At 40.4% G+C, this 13,072-nt stretch overlaps 1 protein-coding gene across 2 annotated transcripts in view; it reads left to right on the top strand.

Annotated features, from left to right (window-relative positions):
• The window catches only part of TMTC4 (transmembrane O-mannosyltransferase targeting cadherins 4), an 83,098-nt gene that overhangs the window by 29,245 nt on the left and 40,781 nt on the right, over positions 1–13,072 (top strand). For both annotated transcript variants that reach the window (XM_054574355.1, XM_054574354.1), the window contains exon 6: positions 9,732–9,829. In XM_054574355.1, coding sequence (XP_054430330.1) covers positions 9,732–9,829 — 98 coding nt within the window. The remainder of the gene's footprint in view (positions 1–9,731; positions 9,830–13,072) is intronic.

Genomic DNA, 13,072 nt, shown 5'->3' with positions numbered 1-13,072 from the left:
CATAGTTCTCTTTGAGCTGGCTGAGCTCATTGAGCTTCCTTAGAACCATTGTTTTGAATTCCATATCTTATAGTTCCCTTGCCTCTATTTCCTTTAGCTCTCTCTGTGGGGAGTCCCCTTTTCCACTCATTTGGGGGGAACTTCTTTTTCTTCCCATTTTTGTGAGAGTCTGTTAAGTATTTTTGTCCTTTACTTTTCTTTCTGGGCCTGCCTCTGATCATGTCAGTTGTTGACCCTATAGGACCTTGGGTTGTTTGTTTGAGCCTTCCAGGAGTCTGCTGTCTGTGTCTGACTCCTGCTTGGGGCAGTCCTGTGACCCCTTCGGTCAGGGCTGGGCTATTTTTGGGGATCTCTCTGCACTCTCATGCCGCCTCCTTGAGTACGCTCCCGGCGCAGCACGATCCCCCGCCTGCCTGAGCTCACATGTGCTTGCCCCAGACCAGGGGGCTTATTCGCGACCTCGCTTACTCATCTGGCCCCCCTGGCCAGTGAGCTCCCCGGCACTGGTCAGTTTAGAGTCTTATATTGTGTGTTTTCCCCACTTTTGGCTCTTTGGGTGCATTGCTTGCCCTCGCCAAATGGGGACTAGGGAAATGGGAGGAAGTCAGCTCCAGGACTCTCCAGTTAATCCTGTCTGAGGTCTCTCCAGGGACTCTGGGCAGCTCTACTAATTTTGTGGGCCGCTCTGCAATCGCAGGTGGGCGGGTCAGTTTATACCTGCCCTTGCCTCTCTTTGCACTCCCTCGCAGGCCGTATGGGTGCCAATCTGTGGGAGGCCTTGCCGGCCAGTGCAAGCGTTCGCCAGCCCATGCGGGTCACCCACACGCTCGCCAACCCTCGCCGGTCACTCGGCGCAAGTGTGCGCGCCTGCACTGGGTGTTTTTGGGGTGTCTATGTGTGCCTTTCGGCTTTTGGCTCTTTGGGGGTGTGGCCTCTTCCCGCGCAATGGAGACTACGGCAAGGAGAAGGAGTCGGGACTTCCAGGTTCCTCCTCCCATAGAACAGCCATTTTAAATTCTAATTTATTATAAAAGAAAAATTTTAAATCTCAGTTTTAAATTCTTAAACTTTATTTGCTATATTGTTCTCCTTATAATTCAGGCAGCTTAAATACAGTAACTCTTAGTCTTGGGATATCATTTCCTCATTTTCATTTTGATTTAAGACATCTATTTGTATTTGATTGAGTAATGATAGTTTTAAAAAAATAGGGCAAATGAGTAACTTACCTGGTTTAGGACCCTCACGTTTGGATTTGTGGCCCTTGCTGACTGAATTGTGAGAGCAATATTTCATGTGTGTTCTCTTTTCTCTGTTTTCATGTTCCTTTGGTTTCTGCATTGCTTGATTTTCCCAGAATGGTCCTGTATTTTGAAAGGCAGTGTCTGACTTCTTTCATTTTTCTGGGGGAAGGAAGGATTGGTTGGCATCACCAGCTTTTGGACTGAGAATCTGATGCTCATTGTGTGGCTCTGGCAGAGACAGTCAGGGCCACCTGTCAGGGTGGCTTGGTTCCCACATGCAACACGATGTGCCAGTTTCAAGGCAGCAGAGATGTTAGGCATTGAGTGGTGAAGAGGGTCACTCATATAATGTGATGCTTTTTCTCAAAGATCTTGCCACTGGAAAATAGCGCCAAATCTGAGGCACGTGCTTCATTAAATTGACCACATCTGTTGCCACTTCTGGGCATTAGCACTGACAAGTGTCTATTAGTACATTTTTGTTTTTTGTTTTCCCCTGTGCTTCCTCCACTCCATTAATCTTTGCTTCCATTTACCTAAATGATTGAATTGTCTTAGATGATAGTGACATATACACAAACAAGGAAAATGTTTTCTAGGCCTATCTCTTTCAGTTCTGGATCATAAACTGTTGATGTTTTCTAATGCTGCATAATTATCTTGGAGCAAGTTGTCTTCTTAAGTGATGAGAGATATCTCATGGTGAAAAAAGTTTGTGGTTTGTTTTTTCTTTTTCTCTTCTCCTGGGTCATTGGTACTTAAAATTTAGCAGACTGAATGGAGGTGAGATAGAAAACTCTGGGTAAAGGTAACATCCTGAGATGCTTACACAGAGCTGTGCGCCAGTTAGAATTCCCTATTTGGGAAAGTTTTTTTTTGAATAAAATATTCATAAATGTAACTGTACTTGAGATGACGTCTGCCTCTCAGGATTTATTTTTACTATTTAATAGTTACTTTCAGGTTTAAAATTAAGTAGTCATTTTTCCTATGCCTTTTAATATTTCTTATGTAATTTTAAAAAAATAATTGATTTTCTTAAACAGTGTCTCACACAATTTTTTTTTATCCTGAGGAGTTTCACTAAATTAAAAGTGAAAAGACTTGAGTTCTGGCTGAATCTGTTCACATTAAACAAACTGTTAACTTCTTGGTATTAAAGTACATCTCATAATTGCATAACAAATACAATAATTAAATATGATTTCTGCTAGACATGGAAATAAATGAAACTTTACTGATTGAACAGGTATTTATTGAGTACCAACTATAGGCAAGGTGGCCTACCATTATCTGTTTTAGTTGTTTTATTAAAATGCTCAAACTTGGAAATAAAAGATTGATTTGCATTAATCATTAAATAAGAACATAGTCACAAAAACACAAAGTCCAAATTCACCTAGATTATGCTATATATTGGCAATTATTAGTGTTAGTCACCTTGACAAATCAAAACTCAAAGAAAATCTTAATTTGGGAAAGTACATGGGTAAATCTGTACTACAGTAGGTTGTGTTACAAAATGTCTATTAGGCTGGGCTGTGCCCAAGCTCAGGACTAGCTTCCCAGTAGATTATTTAACTTTCATGCATCCTTTCTTGTTCACCCCCAGTACTGGAAATGCTTAGTGCCATGGTTTATCATGCACATATATGGTGCACATTTGTAAAGAGACGCTTCTGATTGATATGAAATATTTCATAAATGTTACTTAATTTTCCAGTTTAGATTTTGGAAAAACTGAAGTGTGTGTGAATGCTTAGCCTTATGACACATTATAAAATATTGAATGGCTAATCTAATAGGAACTCAAAGTGGGGAGCAGTTGGATTTAAATAGGCAAAATCATTTCATATCTTCTGTTTTAAAAAGCAAATTTGCAATTCAGACATAGCCATGTGTCAGTCATTTCATCCATGAGCTAGGTCTTTGAGCACATGCCAGGGGTGTCCAATGTTTTGGTGTCTCTGCGTCACAGTGGAAGAAGAGGAGTTGTTTTGGGCCACACATTAAATACATTATGACACATAATCACAAAAGAATCTCATAATATTTTAAGTAAATTTACAATTTTGTGTTGGGCCATATTCATAGCCATCCCGGGCCACATGCAGCCTGTGGGCCCCAAGTTGGACATCCCTGATAGTGCTGTGCAGTAGAAATACAACATGAGCCATATATGTAATTTAAAATTTTATGGCAGTCACATCATTAAAAGCAACAGGGAAGATGAATTTTAACAATACATTTTATTTAGCCAAATGACTGATTTCAACATGTAATCAGTATAAAAGTAATGAAATATTTTACATTCTTTTTTATACTAAACTCTTCAAAATCAGGTGAGTGTTTTGTACTTACAACATGTCAGTAGTAATTAGATAAAATTCAGGTGCTCATTAACTATAATGCCTACTCTTTTGTAAAGTTTCCTATCCAAAGAGAGAAAGAAACATCAATATGAGAGAGAAATATCAATTGGTTGTCTCCTGTATGTGTCCTAACTGGGTCTGTGCCCTGAAGGGAATCAAACCCTCAACCTTTTGGTGTATGAGACACCAGATGAGCCACCTAGCCAAGGCAATGCCTACTTTTCTGGACAGTGGTGGTCTACAATGGTTTTCTGAATGTGAAACCATCACTTGGTTTATAACTGACTACTGAAATTCTGTTTCTGATCTGTTGAGATGTGATACTTAATATTTAATCATCACTGAAATTGAAGAAATGTCAGCAAAGAGACACAATTGTCTTCATCTTTCATACATTTTCATACTGGGTGTGTTTGAACAAAATCAAAAGAGAAAATTAAAGAGCAGGACTCATCCAGAAGAATTATGATAGAGAATTTGGGAGTCTGGATCCCCTACAGAAATTTGGATTTTGAGAAATGTGGTGAAATTATACAGTGAGTAGGAAGATGGCTATCAGTAAATCTGAAGGCTGTATTTTCTTTCCTTTCTTTTTTCTTTCTTTCCTTCTTTCTTTCTCTCTTTCTTCTTTCTTTCTATTTCATCTATTTATTTTTAGAGAGAGAGGAAGGGAGGAAAAAAGAAAAGGAAAGAAACATCAATGTGTGCTTGCCTCTCTTATGCCTTGTACTGGGGACATGGCCTGCAACCCAGGCATGTGCCCTTGCTGGAAATCAAACTAGTGATCCTTTGGTTTGCAGGCTGGCGCTCAGTCCACTGAGCCACACCAGCCAGAGCTGTGTTTTCTATATGTAATTTTTCTGCATTCATTGAAATTTCTGAATTAGCCCTCTAAAGAGAAAGCCATTTTAAATTCCAGGCAAGTGAAAGATGAGTTTATGACTTTTGCATCTGTAGTAATTTTTTTTCCTGTTTACAACTTTATTATTTTCTTTTATTGATTTTAGAGAGAGACAGAAACATCAATTTGTTGTTTCAGTTATTTATGCATTCATTGGTTGCTTCTTGAATGTGTCCTGACTGGGGCTCAAGCCCACAACCTTGGCATATTGGACGATGCTCTAACCAACAGACCTACCCAGCCAGGGCTGCATCTGTAGTAATTTAACTTTGTCTTAATGGAGTACTACTTTTAAGAGTAGTCATATGGGTGTTTTAATGGAGAAACTGGGAATTTTTTTTCCTATCCAAAGCCACTGACTGTATTTTGCCACATAAAACACGCACCCATGTTTTTGTGCACAGTATACATGGAATTGTTAGATCTATTATTATACCCATGGTATGCGGTCATTATACCCATGTATAATGCACATCCTTATTTTTTCCCTCAAAAGTTTGGGCAAGAAAGTGTGCATTATACACTGCAAAATACAGGGGAAATTAATCCATGTTACAGTCAAGTAAAATACAAGCTAATTCAGATTTTCTAGGAAGAAATGTAAAATGATTAAGGGACCTGCTTGTAATGTGAAGAATCAGGAACATTATGTTAGGAAATCATATGATTTGTGAAGAGGTATGAACGCAAATCATGGGAGTGGGAGGAGATGCTTTTAAAAAATCAAATGCAGGTAATTCAGGGAAAGGTCCATTTGGTTTCTAGTGAAAAACTGAACCTAATGCTTAGTGGACATGAAAACAATGAGTGGGCTAAGGCCAGGGGTCTACAGTCCTATCTCCTGGTGCTAGGCCTAAAGCAGAGCCTTGTATGGGACCTAGGAGGGCATGGGAACCTGGGTGGAGATGTCTTTTACCTTATTTATATGTAGAGGGGTTCCCTGCTGTGGTAATTAATGTGTTCATTTATCATTAAGGGTACCTACCACTTTACATAAAAAGTGCTAATATGAGAAAATCCTGAAAATGCTTGACACGGACTCTGGAAGATGTGCTATGGGAGACCAGAGCTAAATGAACCATGCATACATCAAAATGGAGAGGACAAGCTTTAATGGTGTCATCTGCCATTCATTTATGTCATGGCCATCCATGTTATGTTAGAAAGTGTGGCATTGTAAGCTGTGATCACCTGTTTTGCCAGATGGATCCCTGTATTGTGCTGCTAAAACTTGGGGGCCTTTCTCAAAATCATATTGAAAAGGAGTTAACCAATATGTTAGCTTTAAGGTTATTTTGGCCATATATATTTTTTTAAGATTTTGGTGTCTACAAACACTTATCTGCTAATGATTACTAGCAAATGCCCAAAGAATATAAATTCCAATAAATATGTTTACATATAATAAAATAAATATATAAACACACAAATGCAATCATGTTTAACAGGATTTTGGGTTTTTTGTGGCTCGTAATTTTGATCTTTTGGTATTATATACATGAAATGTAAGTTATTTCCCTCAGTAAAATTATTCTTCGTTTGCTTGATGGACCTAAATATTCTGATATATAATGGTTTTCAGTAGAGAGAACTTGGCTTAAAGGTACTGTGCCACCTGGAGAGACGATGCTCTAGGGCAGAGCCAAGACCTGATGTTTGGGGAGGCAAGCGTAGGCTCACTCTAAGAATATTCTAACAACAAATGTTTAAAAACGCAACAGACTGTCATACAAAGTTAATATCCTTCTCCAAGTTGCTGAAGTGAAGGCCATGTAGGCCCCTGCTGGAAGCATTCTGGAAAGGATTCCAACATTTCCATCACTGCAAAAGAAATTATATGCACAGTTTCTAAGAAGTACTCCTCTAACTTTTACTGTGTTGTGGCTCTATGATTTGTGGCTCTATGATTTGTGGGTTTATAGCCACTTGTGGTAGATGGTGGACAGCTATTTCATTCAATGACTACATGTTGTCTTTCCAGAGTCAGGCAGATGCTACAGATTCTGTCACTAAAAATTTAAGTTACTCCTACAAGCCAGGCTCGTGGGCAGGAATGAGCTATAAACAAGCGTCCTATCTAGGGTGATGCTCCTCTGCCTTTGGCTACATTAGAGTCACTTAAAAGCCTGGCTAAAAGGCTGATTGCTGGGCTCCACCCTCCACTTTCAGATTCTCCAAGCCTGGGTGGGGCCTAAGAGAGTTTCTAACAGATCAGATCCAAGGACAGGTCAATAGACCACACGTTGTGAGTAGCATTGGTTTAGGGCAATGGTCTCCTGTTTTCCCACATTACCCCATGACATTTGGTAAAGTCTGTGATGTTTTTGTTTATCACAATTGAGGATTGGGAATATTACTGGTATCTAACGGGGAAAAGCTAAGGGTCCTACTAAACATCCTGCAATGCACAGGGCAGTCCACACACAAGGAATTAACAGCTCAAACAGTAATGCTGAGGTTAAGAGGCCCGGTATGGGGAAAATTAAGAAAATCAAGTAGTATTTGTAATAAACTCTGAAGAATATAGTGGTAGATTGTGAGAAAGGTAGTGTAGGGTACTACAGTTGAGCCTACTTTAATCTAGGGTGTCAACTAGGGGCATTAAGGTAAGTGAAACAGATGCTGTTCTCAGGGGCACCAGACATGCAAACAATAGGTCCATTGACTTTTCTAACTGTGGAATAAAACTAGTGAATTGATAAAGGAGGCTGCCCAGGAGGGTGGGGATGGGATTTCACAGCTTAAGTGACATTTGACAGCTGTATAAAATGGATTGGATTTTGCCAGGGGCATTGTTGCCAAAGAGAACAGAAAATCCAAAGCAAAGTGAGAGCATGTTGGCTAGTGTGCCTGGAATACAGTCCCAGAAAACCCAGAGAGATTTCATGTGACCAGGTCAGTAAAGCCTTACATGACATTATTCTCAGAAGGGTCACTTATCCTGTAGTCAACAGGAGAGATCAGAAATGCTTAAAACAAGAATGCTCATTGTGTTTTATGAAATAATAGAATCTAAATTAATGAGGTTTTGCTGTTGATCACTAGGCCTTGTGGAAAGCCTTAAAGTGCTTCAACTGTAATAGTAAAATAAAAAATTTTTTATATTATATCTATTCTGTTTCTTTGTACATTGAACCTGGAAATTTGATATACAGGGATTACCAAAAAAAGCTAAAAATTTCAGAAAATATTAGCCCATGTATCCTTTTTGCCTGGTTCCTGAATGTCTCCTGCTACCAGAGCCTGTTTGTGGGCGAGGACATTTTCCCAGTAAGCCAGTTGGGCCCTCAAGCAGCCTGGCAGTACCAGAGCAGGAGTCGGTCATATCAGGGTTAGTCCAGCTCACATTTTGCTCAGCTGGGTGTAGACCCTTCTTGTCTTGAGAGGAGTCACCACCTACACTAGAATGTGTGAGGTTAGGAGGGCCTCCCACCCCAGGATCTATGGCTGTTCCTTGATAGGAAGCCTGGATGTCAAATAGGGCTTCCATCCCGGGACTTTGCTGATTAGTTCTTCAATAGTCACAGGAGTTTAACACTTAAGCATTAGTTTCAGTATCTCTCTGTGTCTCTCTTTCAATCTTCCTCTTCCTCCCTCTCCCTCCCTCTTCCTCCCTCATTCTCACCTTCCCTATCTTCCCAAACATTTAATTTTTGGTTTTCTGATCAAGCAGTTCAATGAGAACCAAAGTATAACTTTTCCCTGCATAACGAGCTTGGCACCTCCCTGGAACCTGGGGCAGTTTCACTGACTCATGTGTAACATTTATTGAATGCTTTCTGTGGTCCCAGAACTATATCAAGTGTGTTTTTTTTTTTAATGTATGGTTTTTAATGCATGCATATAGTTAAGAAAATGTTAGAGGTATGAAAGGTTATAAAACAAAAAGTAAGCCTTCCCTACACAAATTTTTCTTCTTATAATTGTTCATAAACTAATATAGTTGATTTCCTATGTGCTTTTCAGAGATATGTTTTGCATTTACAAGCATATTTATATAATTTTTAACACTGATGTCCAGATACTTCTATATAATTTTTCACTCTCAAATGGAGAATATATAGTTAATGTTGCCCCCATTTAATAGTTGATATCACTGAGACAGCATAAGTAATTTGCTCAGGGCCACTTAGTAGATGGCAGAGCTGAAATGTAGACCAGGAGTTCAGATTTTAAGCAAAAGTGAACCATGATTTATAGGCACCACAGGCAAACTAATGATTTCATCCTCAAGCAGGTTCACTTTACCCCACTTCAAAGCTGTGTCTTTTTTAGGTGTTTGTTCACCATCTATCTAGATGAGATGAGAAGAGAAGGTGAAGGCCTCACAGAGAAAGAATGGAGATGAGCATGACATTTTTTTTTCCCTCTCCTCCTAAGAGGTTCAGCTCAGGCCCTCAAATTGCAGATACCACCCATTGAACAGTGCATAGCCAGACCCTCCCTCCTCAGAAAGCAGTTTAGGGACTGTGGATTATTACTTGAGCTCAGCCCCACTCAAGCTTCTTATTACAGTGTTCACATTTCTAGTGATATTTTGTCTTCCCTTTGTTGCCTGAATTTCCCACAAAGGTTTGCAGCCCAGGCTGGCCTGCGCCTTCACCTGCCTCAAGTGCTAGGTGGGTGCTAGTCCTTAGTCAGTGGTCCTGCATCTTCACAGGTCAGGGCCATTCCACGCAGGGAGCAGAGCAGACCCATTGTATACCACCTCGTGTTCAGAGAGCCCAGACTTCTCTTTCAGGGGCAGAAGTGACTCGGAGCTCCTCAGGCATTCCCATCACCCCTTTGTTTGTAACTGCTGAGGTCATTATGCAACCAGATGCAGTGGTTACACTCTCAGTGAGAATTCTCAACATAACCTGTCAAAATGGCCTATTAGATGGTTGGCAGGCTGGGAAGAAGGAACTTGTACCATGTGGATTGTGAGATGAGATGTCTTTGCAGCCAGGGCCTTGTTCCAATGCCTCCCAAAGGCCCTGGGCACCTGCTAGGGTATGCCTTGAGAGGTGATGTGTGTACTATGTAGAGGGTGTTGCCTAACCAGAAATGCAGTAATCTAACACACACAACCACAGAAAAATGCTGTCAGAAGACCATACTCTGTTTTTAAATTGTGGCTATGTAAAGTGCATGCTTAGAATAGTAGTTCCTGGTGCTAACAAGACTGAGCTGTGTTGTATGACTTTTATGTTTGTCATTTCTCTTAATTGACAGGTAGCAGGGAAAGAGCTCATTCTACATTCTGGGTGTTGATGAGTATCCTTTTGGGAGCTGTGGCCATGCTGTGCAAAGAGCAAGGAATCACTGTGCTGGTAAGACCTGAGACATGATCAGGGCCCGCTCTAAACATATCATTTCCTCTCCTATAGAGACATATTGAGCTGGGCCTGCCTGTGTGACCTCCTCTATTGTACCCCATTGCTGTCCTACAGTTGTAGACATTTCTGGACCAACCACTCGCGCTCTCATAATCCTGGTGTTTCGTATGGGAATTGACTGCCTCAGTTGACTATCATTAGAAACTGATGGAAATGGAGATTGGGAAGTTTCTTTTTCTTTATCATTTTTATTTTTCAATTACAGTTGTCATACATTATTCCATCTGGCAACTGTCAAAGAGAACACAAAATATCTTTAAGTCTGTTTCTGTTCTGTTTGTTCATTAATTTCATTTTTTAGGTTCAATGTGTATTTATTGATATTTTATTGTTCATATCTTTATCTTTTCTTCTTCTTTCTTCTTCTTCCCTCTTGCTTCTTCTTCCAAAAAACCTTTTAACATTTCATATAATATTGTTTTGGTGGTGGTGAACTCCTTTAGCTTTTTTCTTATCTGGAAATCTCTTTATCTGTCTTTTGATTCTAAAAGATAGCTTTGCTGTGTAGAATAATCTTGGTTGTAGGTCCTTGCTTTTTATCATTTTGAATATTTCTTGACAATTCCTTCTGGCCTGCAGAGTTTCTTTTGAGAAATCAACTGGAAGTCTTATGAGAACTCCCTTGTAAGTAACTAACTGCTTTTTCTTACTGCTTTTAAGATTCTCTCTTTGTCTTTAACCTTTAGCATTTTAATTATGCTATGTCTTGGTGTGGGCCACTTTGGGTCCATCTTGTTTGGAACTCTCTCTGCTTCCCAGACTTGTATGTTTATTTTCTTCACCAAGTTAGGGAAGTTTTCTGTCATTTTTTCAAATAAGTTTTTTTTTCTTGTTTTTGTTTCGTTGTTGTTTTTCAGATATACTTTAAATTTCTTTCTTTTTTTCTCCTTCTTCTTACACTTCCATGTTGCAAATGTTGGTATGCTTGAAGTTTTCCCAGAGGCTCCTTACATATCTTTGGATTCTATTTTCTTTTTGCTGGTCTGATTAGGTGATTTTTGCTTCTTTATATTCCAAATCACTGATTTGATTTTTGGCTTCATCTACTACATGTTGATTCCCTGTAAGTTATTCTTCATTTCAGTTAATATATCCTTCATTTCTGACTGGTCCTTTTTTATGCTGTTATAGTTCCCACTGAGTTCATTGAACATCCTTATAACCAGTGTTTGAACTCTGCATCTAGTAGATTACTTGTCTCTGTTCTTTCATTTGGGACATGTTTCTTTTCTCCTCATTTTGGCAGTCTCCCTGTGTTTGTTTCTATATATTAGGTAGAGCTGCTATGTCTCCCTGGTTTGGCAGTGTGGCCTAATGTAGTAGGTGTCCTGTAGGGCCCAGTGGCACTATTTCCCAGATCACCCACACTGAGGTACATTGCTCCCCCACCCTGTGTGGGCTGTGTACATCCCCCTCCTGTAATTTAGTCTCAGTTGCTGTTGGCAGGTTAATGGGAGGGATTTACCCCCAGACTGATGAGCTGCAAGGGCTACCTTCGACCACCAACCACTGACCTCCAACCCCCACGAAGAATCATCTGTGCAGGGGCTGATCCCACAAAGCAGGAGTTACTTGAGTGGGGTTCTGGTATCCGCTGAGTCTGCCCCTTCAGTGTGTCATTTGTGGAGGTGGTTGGGCATTGATACTTTAACGTGGTCTAAAGCTGTCCACTGGGTACACTGGCCCTGGAGCCTTCAATAGGTGCAGGTCAAAGTCGGATGCTGCCTATGTTCTTTCTAGGGCCACCTACCATAAGCTACAGACTGGTCTGTAGATGGCTGCTACTTTTGCTGGACTTAGAGTTGCCCAGGCAAGGCCAAGCTACAAACCAAGGCTGGCTGCTGGTAGTGCTGGGCCTGGGGCCCCTTAGCAGGAGGTAGTTAAGGGGCGTGCTGAAGCCAGATGCTGCTTGTCTGAGAGATTTTATGAAAATCCGAAGCATGAACAGTGACAAACCATTTGTGTGGGAAAGTCACTGGAAACGGTTGGGTGGGCCTGAAAGTTAGGGGGCTGGGCCTCAGGGAATCACTGGGAGGTGGAGAGTGAATGGTGTTAGCCAGGTTGATGGGGTCTCAGATATGGCACCGTCTGCCTGCTCTATGTGGGGAGGGCTCACCAAAGAAACAAAGGCCTCTGCCAGCAGTTCTGAGAGTGGGAAGTTCTTAAAGAATAGCAATTATTTTTCTTGGAGAGGTCTTGTAGAAAAAGATGAAGGAATGGTTTGAGTTTTCTTGGATACTCTCATATTTTGGCAGTCCTAAATACAACAGTGAACTGACCCATTAATGGTTCTGGTCCTGATTAAACAAGTATTGACTGTATGTCATGTTATACTTGGCTTTGACTGGAAATGTGAAAGAGGAGAGGAGAGGGCCTCTGATGAGTAGAGGCACACACCTCCTATGTCTGATCTGGGCTGAAGCCCCAGGAAGGGAAAAGCATTGAAATCCTCTTTCAGGTTTCTCTCTTCTAGCCAGTTTTCTGCCTTACATTTTTAGAAGAAAATCTAGAAATTAAAGATGTGAGCAGAGGTAGAGAAATTGAAAACAAAGATGTGAGATGTGATGGCCCATGTAGGAATACCTTGGGAAGGAAAGGGCAGTCAGAGCCATTTAGGGTTTAACACACGTCAAGGTAAAGATCAGTGGTTTTATTGGTCTTGATTTATAATGTCAAGGTTAGCTAGCTAGAAGATGGTATAGAAAGAATTACTGTGCAAAGATACTTGAATTTCATGAGTTACTTTTAAAAAGTTTTCTCTGAACCAATATTACTCAACTTTGCTATTACTGACTTTAGGGCTGGATCTTTTTTTCTTATGGAGAGCTGTCATGTGCACTGTAGGATGTTAAGCAGCATCCCTGGCCTCCTTTTGCTAGATGCCAGTAGGACCCTCTTAGTTGTGACAACCCGAAATATTTCTGACAAAATCACCCTCTTGAGAAGCACTACTCTGAACTCTTGCTCATCAGCATTACCTGGGAACTTACTAAAATTTACTGTTTGAGACCCCACCCAGGGCTGCTGAATCAGAATCTTCCTTTAACAAGGTCCCAAGATAACTCCCATTAATGTGTAAAAAGCCCTAAGGAATTAGGTTGAATTTATGTGAAGAAAGATATAGTGAAATTTAACTGTTTTCAAAAATTTGATAAGAATATAGACATTTTGATGATG

This window comes from Pteronotus mesoamericanus, unplaced genomic scaffold, assembly GCF_021234165.1.
Source record: "Pteronotus mesoamericanus isolate MK-2021 breed Mesoamerican mustached bat unplaced genomic scaffold, CSHL_Meso_final contig_26, whole genome shotgun sequence".
Lineage (NCBI taxonomy): Eukaryota > Metazoa > Chordata > Mammalia > Chiroptera > Mormoopidae > Pteronotus > Pteronotus mesoamericanus.
The sequence above is the reverse complement of the archived record's forward strand: the minus strand, read 5'-3'. Positions and strand labels throughout refer to the sequence as shown.